Consider the following 19,350-nt stretch of genomic DNA (forward strand, 5'->3'; position numbering starts at 1 on the left):
GCCACATGTTCTGCTAACTCTGCTTTCACAAAAATTAGTTTGGCAGATAATGCAGGAACCTACTGTGGGAAAGCAGTTAGGGAGGGTCTTAAAGAAATAAAATTGAGTACAAGTTAGATGCATGTAGTAGCCAGCCTCCAAGACAGTTCTGAATGAACCCCACCTCCTGGTATTCAGGGCTATGTGTAGCCCCCTCCCACAGTGTGTCAGAGTTGCGCTATGAAACCAGTAGAACACATCAGGAGTGATGGAGAGTCCTTTCAGAAGCTAGGTTATAAAAGGCACAGAGGCTCAGGCTGCAAGAAGCTGTGGCCTCCTGCCAACTGCCATGTCGGTGACCATACTGGAAGCAGATCCTCCAGCCACAGTCAAGCCTTCAGATGACTGCTTCTTTGGTCAACGCTTTGACTCCAGCTTCATGAGAGACCCTGATCCAGAATCACCCAGCTAAGCTGCTCCTCCATTCCTGCCCCTCAGAAATGTTGTGAGAAAATAATTGTGGTTTTAAGCTGCCCAATTTGGGGGTCATTTGTTACACAGAAATGAATAACTAATGCAGTGTAAAAATCAGGTGGAAGTCAGGGCTTAAAGAAAGTCCTAGCTGAGGGGAATAAAGAAATGTGTTCCCCAAAAGGTAATAAAAAGATTTGGTGCATGAGGGTAGACATAAAGGAAAGATCAGTTCAGGTAAGAAAAATACTGTAACAATATTAGCAAATACTTATATAGCAGTTCCTCTGTAGTGTTCAAAGTGCTGTTCATACACTAGCTCATTTAATCCGTACAGCAATCCCATAAGCAGTAGTAGAGCTATCCCCATTTTACAGATAAGGAAACTGAGGCACAGAAGACAAATATTTCACAGGGGTCTCTCAGCTGGTAAGTAGTAAAGCTGGAACTCACCACGGGCAGTGCAGCTGTAACTTCTGCCCTCTTAACCACTGCACACACTGCCTCTCAGATCAAAAAAGAAACTGGAGAAAGGAACCCTCCAAGTGGGTCGGGAGTCTGAGGAACCTCAGGCTTTTGGTCTAGATCCTTTCATTATTGCTTTGATAAAGATAATAATAAAGTACATTGTGTAGCAACGATCCATTGATTTCGCTTAATCCCTAAAGCACTTCCAGCAGACAAAAGGAAGAGATACTATTATCTCCATTTTACAGAGGAGAAAACTGAGGCTAAGAGCTGTTAAGGAATCACTTAGACCCCTGAATTTGAAATCAAATAAGTTCTCCTGGCAAATTAGGGGGTTTTTCAACTTTAAGCAAATTCTGGCATGTTGAAACTCCCTTATTTACCTTCCCTATTGATATTTGCATTTCCCTGTTACATGGACTAAAAAACATAAATCAATCAAAGAGGAAGCAGCCGCATGAGAAGACCATGAAATTCATGTACCACTTGAATTTCAGCCAGGAGAAAGCACATTCATAACACACCATCACGGTAATATTCAGAATCAATTTAGGCAAACAAGAGTGGCATAATTAAAGTCAGGGCTCGGGGCCTCTTTTCAAGAGAGCAAGATGGCTTGAAATAACTACCGCTACCCCCACCAAAAACATAATTAAATTAAATATGCATGCCTATTACTGAGGAATAATCAGTGTAATAGCCCCGAAAGAAAAACGTGTTTCTTTCTAGTGGATTGGAAAAAAATAAATTACTGATTCTTCTTCCCCAACAATACAGCAATTGTTTAACCCACAGACACTCAGCAAAGCTAATGCCAGGGTTAAAATATGATGGAAAACTGGATTGTTTCAGCCAAACCTAACCGCCACGCTATCACAGTCCTGATTTTCTCTTCCCCCACACGCCATCTGCCCCCCACGCACCTCCTTTTCCTCCCAACGGCACGTCTGCACACACTGCCCATCATCTAATCACGGGGTGCTTCTTCTGTTTATACTAGGATTTCTTTTATTTGGGTGGCGGAAGACGGGGATGTGATCCGCATGCCGTCTCAAGGATGATTTTGGAAGCAGCGCCCTCCTCGTTCACTGCCTTCCTTCTCGGGTCATCCATGGAGAATGATGTTTGCACTGATGAATTTTTCTCTACTGTTACTGGTGAGGCAGTTAGGCCTCCCCGATGCTCAGGCAGGTCTGCGGGTGGAGGACCTCTGGGTCATCAATCCTGTTTCTCAGCAGCGCTGTCAATCAGCATCTCCCCTGAGTGGCACCTACCAAGGGTCTCAGCATGTGACATGGCCCCACTCCCTCTCCTCTTCCCTTTTCATGGTAACACGGACTTTCAGCCTGCTGTTTTTCATCGTCGAGTAGAATTTTTTTTATTTTTCTCTGCTTGGATTGATTTTTCCCCCTGCTTTATCCCTTCAAGACTATCACAGAAAAATACAGTATTCAACACAAATTCCTTAAAGTGTTTTGATATCCATTATCCTGGATTTCACATCTTCTCCTTCCCCTTACCTATCGACACCTCAGTCTCCATCCTGCCCATCACTACACCACCACCAAAATATCTGCACTCCATCTCCATCGATATTTCTGACCATATATTTGACTTCTTAGTGCTCATAAAGCCTGAATGAATTATCAACAGGGAATGAAAGTCTTCTCCCGGTGTCCAAATGGTCCCTAATTTTATTATTAACAAACCATATTTGAAGAGATCTCACATGCCAGATTTTTCAGGACCACCCCAATTCCAAATAATCTGCTCCACAGACCAGTGGTTCCAAGCTTTGGTTCAGAAAATCAGATTGAATCACGAGTTTGTTTTTAGCAATTATCGTATCGACATTTTTTTCCTTTGCTCAGTCGGAAAGCCATCAGCTCTAGAAAAACACCTATGTCAATTAGAAATTGCATCTTTATTTTCTGTGAAACCCAAAGGAAATCTTCCTTACGGCATGGCAAACTGGAGACCATGGCCCAGGCTGACCTGGGATTTGGGAGCACCTGTGCCCCATCCCACCAGCACTGTTGCACGAGCTTGCACACACACACACACATACACAATGGCTAAGTCTTATGTATCCTCATATTCACACTCTGAGAAGCCACAGCAGTGACGGCGTGAGGGGCACTAAGGAGCAATCCTTTTCTCCCTACTAGGTTCTGCTAGTCCTAGATTTGTGTCTTCCAGAGTTAGCCACTCCTGGCAGGCACTTGGCTCACATTGTCCACTTACAAGAAGCACCCAAGGCAACTGGTGATCTGTCATCAATATCTTGGAGGCTTCCCCACACACCCAAATGGGTCTAGGATTGCTTCCTACGAGATCTCTTCATAAAGAGGGAGGTTGGGCAGCACAAAAAGTGTCAGTTCATGAGCAGCCTTTAAATGAGAAACTAGGGACCCTAGGGAGCTACAGTATTTGCTAAGATGGCACATTAACAGTGGCGTTAACCTAGCTAAAGAATGAAACAGTGGATCACCTGAAAACTGAAGCCAGCCTGAGGAAAGGGAGGAGGAGGATGTAATAACCATAACTGACACTGATGATCACAAATCCTGGACCATCTCCGTGCTCAGCACAGCGCCTGCATCCTCTTTCACAATCCTGACTACATCCCAGAGGTGGGTCCCGTTGTTAGACCCACTTCCAGATAAAGAACCCGAGAGGCACAGTGAGGTTTGACCACCTGCCTAGAAAGAGTGAAGCCAGGACTCAAACCCCACATCGCCTGACTCCAAAGCCCGTTTTAATCACTTTGTTATTCTATGTCATCAGCGTCTTCCAGGGCAGAGGGATACAATGCCCTGGACTTCAAACTCTCTTAGTTAAACACCCTGTCCTCTGACTCTGTATCCATCAGATAACATAACACGGCCTCTCTGGTGTCACGACAACTGGGAGAGTCGTAGGAGTCCTGGGACAGGAGTTTCTCCCTGTGTCATGATGACTCGGCAGTTTCCTGCCTCCCTCAGCCTCTTGGGCATTCAGTTACAAAAAGTCAGGCCCCTACACACACGGACGAGATCCTGGACTGCTCCAGCTGCGTGCAGCCCTGCTGTGCGTAAAACCTCCACCGTGTCCAGCCTCCAGTGTTCCCTAGACACCGCACCTCCATTTCACTCTTGAGCTAAGAGACAATGGCAAACGCAAACTCTAGTTACCACTTTGAGAGCCTCCCCGCCATCATTTTAACTCTATGCTCCTTTCCTCTCTTCTCCATATAAATAGGTTTTCTTTAAAACCGTAAGACTCATCCTTATCAATGCTCCTTGAAACTGGTCCACTCATATATATACCAGTTCTACCAGTGTCACCACACTGTCAGCCTGTCTGTCCAGTTTCTGGGCTCAAGAATGAAGAAATAATATTTGAGGTAATCCCTTGACCACTGTACTAACACAATCCTTTATACACATACATACATACAAACATGTGTTGTCCCTTTGTATATAATACAGTACATACAGCATGTATGTATTAAATACATTTCTCTCTCTCTGTTTTAGCTCAAGAAAAAGGCTCTGCCAAGCTCTGAGCTTTTACCACGTCGGGGACAGGTCATGCCCCAAAGGCCCGTCCTGCCCACACGCCTTGTAAGGACCCATCTAAGCCGACATGACCTGATTCCACAGGGAGCAACCGCAAACCAGAGGGAGCCAGTCTTCAGGCTCACAACCACTTCTCAGGGCCTGATGTGAAAAAGGGAATTTGGCCCATCAGTCCTCGCTTGGCATTTAATTAGGAAACACTGGGTGACGGGGCTAGTGATCAGTCATGCTGAGGATCCAAAAGGGGCGTGAGGTTTGGCCCGAGCCCAGATAAGCCGTGAGCACTGATGATGGGGGGAGGTCTAAAGAGGGTCGAGAGGCTGCTCGGAACAGAGGAGGAGGGACTGGAATAGACACACGTGGAAAAGCGAATGCCAAAGAGTCCTGGTTGTCCTGATTACAAACATGGAGAAAGGATGAAGGATGCCTGGGGCCTGGGAGGAGGAAGGGAAGGGAAGAGCGCCAAAGCATCAAGGGAGGTTAGAAACGAGCAAAGGGCTGTCAATCAGAGGTGCGATGGGGAACACTCTCACTTTGCTTTAAGCACCTGTGCATCAGATTCTTTAAAAAAAAAAAAAAGAAAGAAAGAAAGAAAGAAAGAAAGAAAGGGAGGGAGGGAAGGAGGGAGAGAGGAAGGAAGGGACGAAGGAAGGAAGGAAGGACGGAAGGAAGGAAGGAGGGAAGGGGGTAGGGAAGGAAGGAAGAAAAACACACCGGTACCCTCTATAACACACATAATGTCCTAAATTCTCACCCAGAAACTTGCCCCACAGGACAGTCAACCTTCTCACCAGTCTCAACTGGGGTAAGAAAGCCTCTTTCCTACCAGGCGCAGATTTGCATTTTGCTCTGATGACAAGATTCATGCAGCTGATCACATGCCAAAGGACAGACAGCGACAGCCCTGCGACAGTCTGTAAGTTTTACTCGTGTGAGCAGAATTAACCGAGGACTCGCGTCCACGCCATCTTCCTAGACACGGCCTGCGGTCTCCGCACTGCGGGGCTGCCGGTGACAATACACTCAGCACGGTCCTTGGCCCAGTCCTGACGGTCTCCAGTCTCATCCCCACCCTGACCCCGGACTGGGGATGAAACTCTACCGTAAGCCCTCCAGTGTACAGGGAGCTCCCCTTTCCCTGTGAAGCAAAGGCATTTCTGTTTTATTTCGGCTGCCCTTTCGCCATTCTTGCTGAATCCTCAACTTTCACTGGCGAAGCTGGACATGGAAGGGGTTACTAAAAAGTCGAGTCAAAAGTCAAATTAAAACATTTTCTGGGCCCCACAGAGTGAACAAGAAAAATGGCTCCTTGCCTTAACTGAGCCACGAGTGCGCCGGTGAAAATGGAGCACTTGGCATGTGGCCTGCGGCTCTCATTATCTTACAATTATTCCCTGGATGTCAAACATCTGTGTTGGCATTTAAAGCCTGCAGAGTTGGTGAGTATTTATAATGGTTCATGCCTGCTTTCTGCAAAAGTCAAAATGAAGAGAAGACAGGTCTGTTTAACACAGCGTGGGTTTTTTCCTAACTCACCGGCAACAAGTCACAAGAAAGATTTACACAGGTACTTACTATTTATAACCCATGGCGACATCCACAAAATACTTTCTTCTCTGTCGATAGACATTGTCTTTAAATCCCTTAAAGAGAAAGGAGATTAAGTTGTTCAACAGAGTGCTAGAAAATTAGCTTCAGAAAGCCTAAAAGAAAATCGCTGTGAGGAAATATTCAATACCTCGTAATGGCCTGTAATGAGAAAGAATATGAAGAGGAATATATACACAAATCACCATGCTGTACAACCTTGTGTTAGCACAACATTGTAATACTTCAATAAAAAAGTAATAAAAATATTAAGTATTCCAATCCAAAAAAAAAATCGCTGTGAGAAAAAAAGAAAGAAAACCACTATGATGTTTAGTGAGCGTCCAAGTCAAATGTAAATTTTATCCTTGGACGGCCGTCTTCGTGACAATGGCAGAAGCGAATTGTGCCTACCGCGGAACCTCATTAAATTCGGGCTGCCCTCTTTTGGGATGCGTGGGAATTCAGACTCAGGTTTATCCTTCCACAAAGTAGGCAGACTGGCTTAGTTAAGCCAGTTGTTACTGTGAACAATATTCTTTGGTTTTCCAGTATCATGTATGTGTAATTGATCTTACTTACAAATTAATCTTATTTGTTCATTAAAACAGGTCCCTTTAACATGGCTATTCAGTGACTTAAGCTAACTTTAATTGCTTTGTGTAACTGACCAATAACTGTACATGTATTAAAATTTTGTCTTTCGGAATAATCATCAAATCCCCAAATGGGATGAATTAGAGAGGTTTTGCTGTGTGTTATGAGTATAGCCACACAACAACACAAAGTCGATTACAAGAGACTTGTGCACAGGATAGCAGGTTAGCTCCCTCCCTGGCTGGCTTCTATGATTCTGACCAGCCTTTAGCCAGCCTCAAGGTTTTTCCCGTCACCATGCACTTGGGAAATTAAACATACTGTCTGTCACTCTTCAATCCAGCGGAATCCTTCTGAGAGGCCTCCTGGATTACCCAAGAACCTCTCCTTTTGTCAACAGGTTTTCCATTTTCCTTTCCTTCAGGTACTTTCAGACAATCAATGCTTTCCAGGGTTGTTTCTTGCAACTGCCGCAAACCCAGCAGGAATTGGTGCCATTTAACTTCTTACAGCTGCAAACCCCTACAACCGCAGAGGGAAAGCAGGGAGCGGCGGCCGGTCTGAGGAGGGGGGCCAGGCCAGGGGCCAGGCTGCTGGGATCGTGGGCCCTGAGAGGAGGGCTGGGACAGCCCCACAGAGATCTGCACAGCCTCTGCTCACTCAGTGTCAACTCAGACACTTATGCGAGGGGGCCTGTTCAAGAGGAAACCCGTACTCAGAGAAAATCCTTTCTGTTCTCTCTTCTGGCTGAAGGAGGACTGGCCTTGAGATCCTTCACAGGACTGTGTGCGGAACAGACACGAAGAACTTCCGTTGCCAACAGCCTTCCTCTCGGGGATGCCAAGAGGGTCAAGAGCAGAGGGAGGGAGGGAGTGCCCTGCGGAAGTGAAGCACCCCCGCGCCAAAGCTAGTGCTTTGTTTCTTCCGTTAGGAGTTGGGAGTTTTTAAACTGGAGCTCCTAGGCAGGCTTGCGAAGCCTTCAAATGTGTGTATACAAAATTTTGTGACCATAGTTACCACATTCATAAATGGGTCTGTGACCTAAGAAAAGGTCTCATGCTATAAAGGGTAGACACGGTCACACTGGAAAGTATGGGTTTCAACACTCACTAGTCATCACAAGAGACCTGGGATGGGAAGACGGAAGGGTTCGAGCATCCTTACTACTCAGAAAGCAAGCAGGCTGTGAATAAAGGGGAAGAGCTGTGTGAAGAGCACAGCCTGTGTTCTCTGGTTCCTGCCAAACCAGACACCATGGAAACAGCATCGTAATCTGCTGGGCTTCCTGAAGCATCTCCACCCACTTCTCGGCAAACACCTGCATCTTTTCTAGGCACCCTCGAGAATGATTTACTCATCATGCCTCATCAGCTGAGTGTGGCGGTGATCATGCAAGTGTTATGGGCGATCCAGAGCTTCCTGGATGGGACCTCAGACCGATGAAACAAAACAGGGATGCTAGTAGCTACACCAGCAGTCACAGAGACACAGCATGCCTTGGCCATCTGCTCTAAACTGAAGCCAGGGATAAGGTTACTGGATAACATACAGGACACCAGTGCAATACGTGGGGCATAACTTACACTGAAAAAAAAAAACTGCTTATTATATAAAATGCAAATTTAATTCGGCATCCTATATTTTTATTTGGTAAATTGGCAACCCTAGCACTCAGAAAGTATTGGCTGTGCACCACCCTTCCTCTCTCAATTTATATCAAGGGTTGCAGAGACCCAGTCCACAGCGGAAGGTGCTCAGCTGGGTGTACGTTGGCACGCATAGCCGTCCCAAAGAGGTCAACCCCACTGGAATATTGGGATCATCTAGGGGACTCTGACTCCTACTCCAAACCTGGACACGTTCCCAGAAGTTCTGATTCAAGCATTCTGAGCTGAGACCCTGGCAGTCAAATATTTTTTAATTCCCCACAGATTACTTGAATGGAAAGCTATTGCCGTGAATCAGGGGGCTAAGACGTCTGTTCTCAAGCTTTAGAGCTCATTGGGGACTCCTGCAAATCCTTTTAAATGAAGATTCCAGGGTCCCTCCCTGGAAGTTCTGATTCAGTAGGCTTCAGGGGAGCCTCAAGGTACTGCATTTTTAACCAGCACTTATGGGGGGAACTTGAACCACACTTTGAAAGATTCTCCCTGTCTAGACTCTGGCTGCTCAAAGTGTGCTCCCCAGACCCCTAGAGTAGGCCTCAGCTGGGAGCTTGCTAACCTCAGCCCCACCTCCCTGCATGTCGAAAAGATCCTCCAGGTGATTCGTTTGTCCATTAAAGTTTAAGATGGACTGGCCTACATATTTAACCCTTTCTAGGGAGCCCAGCAGCCCGACCCACATTCCAAGCCCCTTCTGAGCCTTCCTAGCACTAGAATGTCATCCTAACACAACAATCCCTGCCTCAGGGGATCTTCTATCTTCATCAAACAATAACTTACAAAAAAAAAAAAAACACCCAGCTTACCAACATCAAATTTCACATAATGAACATTGGGTATGCTTATGGAAGAATATGCATGGTTAAAAAAAATGATGAGTGAGGTAGGAGATTGCTAAGTAATTATTTCAAGTGGCTGCATAGAAAGTAAGATTTCATAAGGTGGCTGTAATTAGGAGGAATGGATCAAAATTAAGCACAGGAAAACTGATGCTGGGCATTGGGTTTTTGTTTTTTTTTTTTTAACAGCAAGGTCAGTGGTTCCTATGGTTGTTCCGTTAAAATGTCTGACCCCCTTTCTCCAGGTTGAGTAATTTTCAAATTAGACTACGGGGAGCATTTGGAAATAGGAAGTTAGCAAGAAATCCTTTACTGTACAGGCGTTGATCTGGATGATTTAAAACAGTATTTCCACTCCTGGAGTTAAGCATTCACTCTTGCCAAAATGCTTTCCAGTTGTTTGATTAACTAGGCTCTTCAAACACCCCTCTGAGGTCAATAAGAATTTTATTTCCACCTCTTACATGAAAAATTTGGTTGCAAAAATACATGGACTTGCCCAAGGTCACCCTGCAAATTAACAACTGGTGTCTGTGTGATCCTGTTACTTGCTAATCTCTTAAATCAGGCTTCTGTGCTAATTCTGATTGCTCCGAGGCAGGGAAAGAGAAGATAAACAAATAGATGATTATTAAAGGCAATTTTGAGAATTTTTCTGAAGTTCAGGAGCCTTCCATGTGAACTACTGTGAATTATACTGAAAGTTTAGGTCATATTGGCAAATGTCATACACTGTCTTTGAGCAATTTCAGCTTTTTAAAAGTCGTACAGTTAAATTAGGTTTGTTTGGTTTGAATTGACTTGAATTTGTATATTATGCCAAATGACTGATTTCACTGAAAAATTCCCTCTTGTCGAAGTTGTCACAGTTTCCTATAAAACAGTGGTTCTCAAACTGAAGTGTGTGCTTGCGAGAACCAGCCCCCAGGTGAGGCCGATGTGGCTGGTCCTGGGGCCACCCTTAGGACCTCTGCATGTAGTCTCACTATCAGATTTCCTCCATTTAAAGAAAATGAGTATCTGAAAACCATTACCCTCAGACCAGAAAAGGCTCCTATAAGCATGACCAGTCTGCTTGGGTTTCACCCTTTAACCTGCCCATTTTTAGGCGTAGGGCGCTGGGGGGATAAAACGGCTTGTAAAGAATGAGTACATTGCTTGCTTCTCCCAGACGATTAACTGTACTTCACTCCGACCATAAAGAAGTTTCAGGCCTCTTGGGTTAAATAAAAATTGATGTGAAGGGGGAGACAGGGAATAGTGGGAAGTGCTTACTACATATCATATTTCTTTACATGTGGTCATTTTATTGGCGTGGAGGAGGGATGGTGGTAAATAGATTCAGAGTAGATGGGGGGAAGGATGTGTCTTCCGCGACAGCCTTATTCTATAACCAACCCTCTGCCTTTCCACGGAGACCATTACTCCACACCTAACTACCTCCATTCAAGGGAAGCGGCAAGGGGAATTTTAGTCTCTCCCTGAGCCCTGTAATGCCTAGTCCCCCCTGGTTTCCCAAAGCGGTGATCCATTTCAGCTCATCGTTTTTCCAAGGGTCACCATCTGCAAGTATATTTCAGGCTGTCTAATTCCACGGAAATATTCTCCAAGGTTTATACTCTCCTCCTCTACCCAATCCTTTAAAAAAATAATAAATAAATGCTAGGCAGAAATGCTTCCAGCCACACATATGGGCAGGGAAGCTTCAACACTTAAAAGTTTGCTCTCAGTTAGGAGGAATAAACAGTAAGTTGCTGTACAGGAAAGCATTGCGGCACAGACTGGGACCCTGGCTGGCAGACGGGAGGAGCGGGAAGAGCCACGAGGAGTGGGTTTTATGGGACACTTACTGGGTGGTCGGCATCCAGTTCAGAGCCATACATGAGGACTCTGTGAGAGCATCTGTCTAACTCAGAGATCTTCCGGGGGAACCAGGGCACATCCTCCAGCTCTGCTGAAAACACAGCGTGGGTTCAAAAATATTAGCTCACAGATTGTGTTTTCCCCTTTGCAACATTTGCCTTATTGCAAAATCCCCCGACAAGCAAAAACTGGCCTTGCCTTCTTCCTCTGTCCAAATGCTCTCTGGCGGATTCAGCGTCACGATTGTGGTTTGAAATTTCAGTGACTGAATGAGCTCGCTGAATTCCGTTTTGCTGCACTCACAGTCCACGAAAATTTCAACCTCCGAGCTTCTTCGCCGGGATTTCCTGGACTCGATGTGAACCATGTTGACATGTTTTTCCTGTGGAAACAGAAGCAACAGCTCTAACTCACCTTCAGGACACGGTAAAAGGGACGCCATGGGCCGTTCTTGTTCAACTCATGAGCAAAATGTGCCACGCGCCCACCAAAGAGGAAAAGGCAATCCTCTCTCTCTGTTGACTAAAACACGGAAATTATCTCTGTTAATATTTCTCTGTTAATATCTCTGTTAATTATCTCTGTTAATAAGAATATCTCTGTTAATAAGAATAGTTATCTCTGTTAATAAGAATTATCTCTGTTAATAAGAATAGTGACTGCATGTAGGTTTTCCCATCTCATTTTTTAAAAGGAGCACATTAAGGTATGTAAAGGACCCCCAAAAATATGATAATTATGAACATTATCACTTCTCGGGGCAGTCCACATCCCACTGGTGGTGCACTTGATTATTTGGGGGCGGGGGTTAGTTTATCATGTTGTCCTCTAGTCCCCAGATTTATTTATTTGCTTTATATGTTTTCCCCCAAAAATCTAACTAAAATTCAAACCCCTGATTCCATAGTTCTAAAACATTTCTTTTTGAAATAGAGTTTAAAAATAAGATAATCTTTGGGAAACTAATTAATAATCCAAATAGCAGGCAAATGAGGCAGAAAGTGGGAAGGTGATGCGAAAATGACTGAAGTTTGGGAAACACTGGCCAAAGTGTGGTCCACATTGTAGGGGAAAAAAAAAAAGAAACAAGGAAAGTAGCCAAGAAAGGATCTCTACAGAGAAAAAGAGGGAGGAAGAGAAGGAGGAGGGAAAGGAAAGGAGGGAAGAGGGAGAGGTGGGGGAGGGAGGGGGAGGGGATGGGGAGGAGAGGGGAAGCCCTAAACGGAACCACTTAGTAACTGGTTTCTTTCAGCAACCTCCAGGCTGGCCTTATCCAGGGATGTGTTGCTACAACTATCCTGATGAGTATCAGAAGTAGAATCTCCTTACGCTAAGGTACTTGAGGACAGCAATTTAATACTTAATCCTCAGGTTTAAATTTCCCCAGTGATATAATCTTCCTTTGGCCTGAGTTAATGGAAGACTGAGGAGTTCTCTCCACCCTAACCCACCCTCATATAAGTAGATCCCTCCCTATCAGTCCACGGTAGACTCTGATCATCAGCACAACTCCTGATACAATCCTGGATGGCCTCTGAATTTTCAGCACAGGCAAGGTAGTGTCTGGTGCCAGACTAAGGTAAAAATCAAACAGCATCCTTCTCTGTATAAAGAAACTAATTCTGTGACCAGGACACTAAATGCTCTATTTCTGTGTTGATTAACTTTCTCAATAAGGCCATATTTTCTAAATTAGCAGATAGTAAAGGTGAGACTAATATTAAAGTTCAAAATTCAAGAGTCTTCACACACATTGTGTCACTTCGGGCTTTTAACATCCTTTGGTTGAAGCAGAGTCGATATTTTTAGACAAGGAACCTGAGGTCCACATGGGTTCAGTGATGTAACTAAGGCCCCATGACTAGCTGATGGTTGAGCGAAGACTCAGGGCCACCAACTCCTTCTTCCGGGACTTTTCCACCACCCCCAGCTGTCTAATAGAATTGGCCTGTGGGCACCGTACGGAAACAGCATGGGATGATACAATTACGTGTAAAATATTTCCCCAGATTTCCATTACCACGGTTTATGCTGCCTGAGCTCTCTTCAAGGTCAAAAGAGAACAAGGAAATATTTGCCAAATCAGGCTGCTAATTCCCCCTCTCCGGTCATCGAACAGGCATCACAGTAATGCCTCCTCTCTGGACCCTTTACAAAGCACTTCCACCCATATTATTTAATCACAACAACCTTGTTAGGTAGGAATTATTATCGCTATTTTACACATGAAGAAATTGAGCCTAGGAAGCAGCTAGAGATGAGCCAAGCCAGGAGAACACAGGTCTGCACCCTCTGACTGCAGTTCCAACCATCTTCCCACCGCAGCAGCCCGAGGCACCGGCAGAGCTCGGCTCCCTGTCTTGCAGCTCTCATCACCATCAGGGCCCCCAGAAAAACTGCACTGGGCAAGGAGGGGCTCGCTGAGGGGCAGGGGAGCCATCAGGGGCACCCCCGCAAGAAGACAATCGTTTTTCTGGGCTTCTCTGTCCTCCCTCTCAAAGAGCCTCTGAAAAGGCTCCTGCACTTCTGTAAGATAAAGAGAGAGCTAGCCCTAGTTCATAAACCAGAGTGACTCATCTTTACAAAAGACACATTAAGTTCATGAAACAGTGAGGCTCCGGGGAATACCGGGTGCCCAGCCTCATGTGTGTCATTTTATGCAATAAATGTGCTCTAGGACACATGCGTGATTCAAATGCCAACAAATCAAATCAGGCTGCAGTCTCTTGATATTTAAAGATCTCTCTGGCTCCGTTTGTATTTGCATTTCCAGGTGGGAAACTCACAGTTTTTAATTACTGACTTCCTCACCTGGCAACAGTCTGCGGAATCCCTAATAGGCTGACTCTGAATTAATAAAACCTGATTCCCACGAATTGGCTTAGTTGCTTGTTTGACAGACCAACTCCTCTCGTAAAGTCTCACAAAGTTTGTTTGATGCCTTTGAACCTTTCAACACATTACCCAGAAATAGATTCAGGTTTGTAACCCAGCACACAGGCACTTCTAAAGTGAGGTAATATTTGACATTCACCTGAAAGAGTTTCAGTGCTTTGACCAATCCGCCAACTTCATTTTTCAGGGAGAATATGACCGCAGTCTTGCCGCTCTCGGTAGCAGTGTCAGTTTTGCTGTTTCCTTTGGCGCCTTTTTTATCATCACTTTTGCCAGAGTTAGCCTTATTTAGCTTCAAGAAGGCAGAAACACAGACACACAAATATTAGTCAGGATTCCAGAGTTTTCTATGGCTGTGTTTTCTTCCCCCCAGATAATCCATTCATATGCTGGGAGCCCTAGAAATCATACAAACTCGAGGAGAAGTTGCCAAGTCACTGATAACTTTCGGTCATGATACTGGTGTAATGTACTCGAGGACACTACTTTCTAATGCTCAAAGATACTATCCAGTGGTTGAAATTAAAGGGGACTCAGACTTGCTTCACTTTAATAGCAACAAAAACCTCACCATCATAAAGTATAAAGTCTCATGTGTGAATCATTCCTGACTTTCTTTCTAGATTTATGTTACAGCATGAAATTTGGTCTGTTAGCCTAGTTAAGTCATATGGAAGCTATCTTCATTACCAAACATAACAAGAATAAGACCAAACATATTTTTCACAAGAGTAATTTTTGTGCTGATTAAATCTTAAAAACAAAATATTCATTTCATTCTGATATATGTCAGGACATGCACTAAAATCGATAATCTTCCGTTCTGCAATTAGATCCACGCTGTCAATGTGAATCTATCTGGAGACGTTCAGCACAAAGAAATGTACTCAGCTAAGGCCCTCTGTGTCAGCAGCTGGTGTCTGAAAAGTGGCTATTAAAATACAGCCACACACACACACACAAAGACAAGGGAAAGAGAGAGAAAGAGGAAGGAAGGAAGGGAGGGAGGGAGGAAGAACTAAGTCATCCTTAGGAGCCAAGAGTAGAATCTGAGATCCTGGAAAAGATGAACACTGCATTGCTCATTTCAGATGCTGTAATACATGACTAAGTAGTGACCATTAGTCCTGCTGGCTAAAAACAAAAATGACAGATTCCAGAACCTCGGATCACATAGTCAGAAATACATAATTTTAAAAAAACTGGAAACTTTTATTTGACAGACTGTGCAAACTAAGATGTAATTTCGGGGGTTATTTACATGCAGATGAAGAATTGGGCAAACATCGAAACTTCTCCCTGGCAGACAGTGACGTAGTGCTGTCACATCGATCTATTTCTTCCTCAGGAAACAGAGAAATGTACATTTGATACAGGGCTTTGCCATTATCTTCCTCTGGTTTCTCTACTGGCTTTATTTTCACATGTTAGTATTGCCTCACTCACTAGATTTATGTATCATAGAAATAAATAATTTTGTAATTTATGGCTTGAGGGAGAGAAGGCGTTTATACAGGCATTGGTATTTGACAGTGTGTTTAGTCATTAAAAGCTCAAACGTCATAGGACTCTCAACATCTGCCATATATTTAAGTAGCATTTTTTAATACAAAAGGGTTATTAGATATTAACCATAACTCTGAGTTTTCTTTGTTTTCCTTCTGACAGTTCATTATGGCTCCAGAATGCCTTAATGTACTATCTCATTCAAATATTCATGATATTTAAATGTTAGGAAATCTATTTACATTTTTAGACTCATTTTTGCAAATTGATTTAAACAGTTCTCCAAAACTTGCCTTGCTTACTTTTCAACATTTTAGCCAGTAGTAATATACCAGTACAATACAACCCTCTGGCACATATTTGGAGCTACAATATTAAAACAGATTTTTCTATGATACAGACTGAATTGTAGTTGGTTGATAAACTCTGGTAGTACAGTAATGAAATATTTAATATTTTAATAACTAGAAATCTGAATACATTTTTTTCACTGTCTTTTTTTATTAAACTACGTGACTATTGCCCCAAATCCCAAATCACGATCTAAAGTCCTACAAATTATTACTTTTTTATTCTGTTATTATTTAAATACAAAAACTGCCTTAAATGCTGAAACAAATGATGTATTGCTTTCATTACCCCATTAATTAAACTGAAAAAAAAAAACCCTAGTAATGAGGAACACGGGAAAACTTTTGAAAGGAATCAGATCTTTTTTATTCCAATAACGTGCATCTATGGACAAAAATAGAAAATATTACTTCTGTGTTTAAAGACTAGGCTTTGTAAATGGAAGCGAGTATAGAAGACACAATAATCTTGCAGGAAACATAGAAATCTATTTAATTTCTTCTCCCTGTTCCTACTCATAATAAATGGCCTTTCAAAATTCTACACACTTTGGATAGATGTAAGACTGGTTCACACAATCTCTCATTCTTAATGTTCAGGAACCTCTTTATTTTCAACTTATAAACTTTAAGGGAAGAAAGTTCAGCACGTATCGATCAGCACACCGGCTTTACTTTATGGAGAGAGAAGGAAGGCTGAAGGCGGACAGGAGGGAGGCAGAGCAGACAGGTAAGAGGAAGGAGTTGAGGTGTGTGGGTTTACAACAGGTGTCCGTCTGGCAAGGATACGGCGATCGCTACGCTAGAAAACACTCCGCTAAAGAGTGCCAGCTACTCAGTACTCACTGTTAAGCTGCCAAGGAGCTGATGCTCTTCGGGCACTGCTGAATCCAGAGAAAAGCCTCTCCTTGCCCAGTATTTACTGGAAAACATCATCATTGCCGGCTGCATGGATCCCGATGTAGTTTTCTTTCTCTGCAGCAGGGGGCAGTAGAGGGGCAGCAGCAGCGGGGCCGGAGGAGACAGAGACCCGGCGTGCGAGCCGCGGGAGTCTGGCACTGTCCAGAACCCTGGTGCTGAAGAGGGAGCAATGCGAATCCTCCCCTCCCCGGGCTCCTTTATATGAGTGACTGGGGACTGATGGAAGACTGATTAGAAAGAAACTCATTTCTGGCTGCCGATGGCCACGGTCAGATTACAGACCTGAAGCCTGAGGTTATCTGTGTTCCTGGTGCTATTTGTTTCCTAGGTCGAGTAGCGGTTTGGGCGTAGGTGGTGGAGAACAATACATAACAGGGTGTTATTTGCAAAAGAAAACATCTGTCCCCTGACATTAGCTCTCATCTCTCAAACCTGCTACTGGCAAGTTAACGTCGGCCTTTAAGTGACTATGAATTCAATGTGTTTCAAAAGGAGGGAAATAATTTTAGAAAGATCAACACTGCAGAACCCCTAAGCCATTTTATTTTGTTAATAAGCTTTTGCTGATCTGATGACTTGTGACTGTGTGCATGCATGTATGTGTGTGTGTGTGTTTGTGTGTGTGATGGTGTTCATAAAAGGAACTGCTTTCCCAATCGTGTGATGCCACTATGCAATAATGTTCAGGAGACTGTATTGCAAAGGAAATGTGAGGTTGTGATTTAGCCACTTACAGACATAGCTGAGGCCCTAACTCTAGAATCTTCCACACTTAGTGGAAGGAAGAAGAAACTAAATACCTATGTATCAGTCATTCCTTTGATGATTTAAAACCAGAACAAGTCCAACCATTTGAAATGCATAGATCAATTAATGTACTTACTAGGTAAATTTTAGTAAGTCATAAAATTACTGTGTTACAGGAAAATATTTCCAACCTCCTGAGGGATGGAAGACTCTTGATCAAATGAACTTGTTTGACTGTGAAACTAAACAAAACCTAAGGCCGGTACTGCTTGTCTATATAGAAAACAAGATGAAAAATTTTCAATGCAGGAATGGATGAGCAAAAATTAACTGGATTGTAATTGTTTCTGGAGTTTTGAGGGGATGATTATTATGTGATATAATCTTGAAATATTATTTGGCATGCATTTCCCCTAAAAATCAGCTTTGGTAACCTAATAAGAAAGTGAAGTTTAAATACATTGATTGAATTAATGCTAATAATAATAGTTAATATCACCAAGTACTTAGTATTTGCCAATTCCTATTCTAAGCAGTTTTTGGGGTAACAACATTATTCATCATCACAACAACACTTACAATGCAGTAACTATGGAGAAACTGAGGCACAAAGAATGTAGGTAGTAGTTTGCATAAGGTTTACATAATTAAAGAGTGGCCGAGACAGGATTTAAGTTTAGGCAGTCTGGCTCCAAAATTCATGCTCTCAACTATTATGTTATACAGCCCCCTGAGTATTCTAAAAAAAAAAAGAAACAAAAGTAGGCTCAAGAAACCATCTATCAATTATCTCAGCTAGATCAGGGTTTGAGAAGATGTGTAATTCAAGAAAGATTGGTTAAGCACTCATTTTACATTAGGCATTGAAACTGAGTCCTGGGGATGCAAAGACAAATGAGGTACAGTGCCTCTCCTCGAGCACGTCACAGAACAGCAGAAAGAAACATACATGCAAATAAATAAGTAAACAAAGTACACTGACTTGTCTACAGAAGGCGTTAGAAGCACAGAGACAGAGCGCTCAACGCCACCTTAGGGGAGCCAAGGGAGGCCTCCAGGAGGTGTTGCCTGAGCTGAATATTTAAAAGCAAGTTTGTGTTTGTTATTGGAATGGATGGGAGATAGTGAGGAGGTGATTCCAGGTAGAGAGAGCAACACAAGAAAACAGAGAGAGAATCGTTGTTGCTCAGCAACGGTGGAGTAGGGGCGCCCAGTGAAAGATAAGGCTAAAGAGGAAAGCAGGGTTCAAATGCTGATAAACCTTGAGTGGCATTCAATGGGCTTTTCATTCCATCACCTTATCCTGTAGGTGAAAGATCAGTTGGAAGTCTTTACACAAGATAACAGCATAACCGTACAGGTATTTCAGAAAAGTAGCAGCTTGGAGGAGGACCTTGAGACTGAAGGCATAAGCCACTTAGGACTTGAAATAGTGTAGTCAGGAGATGATGACCTGGATTAAGACAACAGCATTAAGCATACAATGAAAAGAACGAGAGATGTTAAGGGGTGAAATCCACTGGACAACATCACTACTTGGGTGTGGGAGCAGATGAACAGGTGCCAGAATAGCTCAAGTCTCTGACTTGGGGGTCTGGGTAAACTATAGTGTCATTTGTTGAACTAGACCACACATAAATAATGCAACTGAAGAAAAAAATCTCTTGAAAGTTAGATCTTATACATATTGCATGGCCAAGTGAAGCTATCCAGGAAGCGCTTGAATATATGGGTTTAAAACTTGAAATGAGACCAAAGCTGTTAGTCCAACAATGAAACTGGACCCCTACCTTACATCATACACAAACATTAACTCAAAGTGGATCGTTGACCTAAATTTAAGAGCTAAAACTATAAAACTCAGAAGAAAACATTGGAGTATATCTTCATGGCATTGGATTAG

At 43.4% G+C, this 19,350-nt stretch overlaps 1 protein-coding gene across 1 annotated transcript in view; it reads right to left on the reverse strand.

The window, feature by feature from the left end:
- Positions 1 to 16,873, reverse strand: part of TPH2 (tryptophan hydroxylase 2) — an 83,027-nt gene extending 66,154 nt beyond the window's left edge. The window contains exons 1-5 of the mRNA XM_006197834.3: positions 16,626 to 16,873; positions 14,063 to 14,215; positions 11,227 to 11,410; positions 11,016 to 11,116; positions 6,054 to 6,121 (exon numbers count right to left, since the gene is read on the reverse strand). Coding sequence (XP_006197896.1) covers positions 6,054 to 6,121; positions 11,016 to 11,116; positions 11,227 to 11,410; positions 14,063 to 14,215; positions 16,626 to 16,730 — 611 coding nt within the window. The 5' untranslated portion in view covers positions 16,731 to 16,873. The remainder of the gene's footprint in view (positions 1 to 6,053; positions 6,122 to 11,015; positions 11,117 to 11,226; positions 11,411 to 14,062; positions 14,216 to 16,625) is intronic.
- Positions 16,874 to 19,350: the final 2,477 nt, after the last annotated feature.

This window comes from Vicugna pacos, chromosome 12, assembly GCF_048564905.1.
Source record: "Vicugna pacos chromosome 12, VicPac4, whole genome shotgun sequence".
In the NCBI taxonomy this organism is placed as follows: Eukaryota; Metazoa; Chordata; class Mammalia; order Artiodactyla; family Camelidae; genus Vicugna; species Vicugna pacos.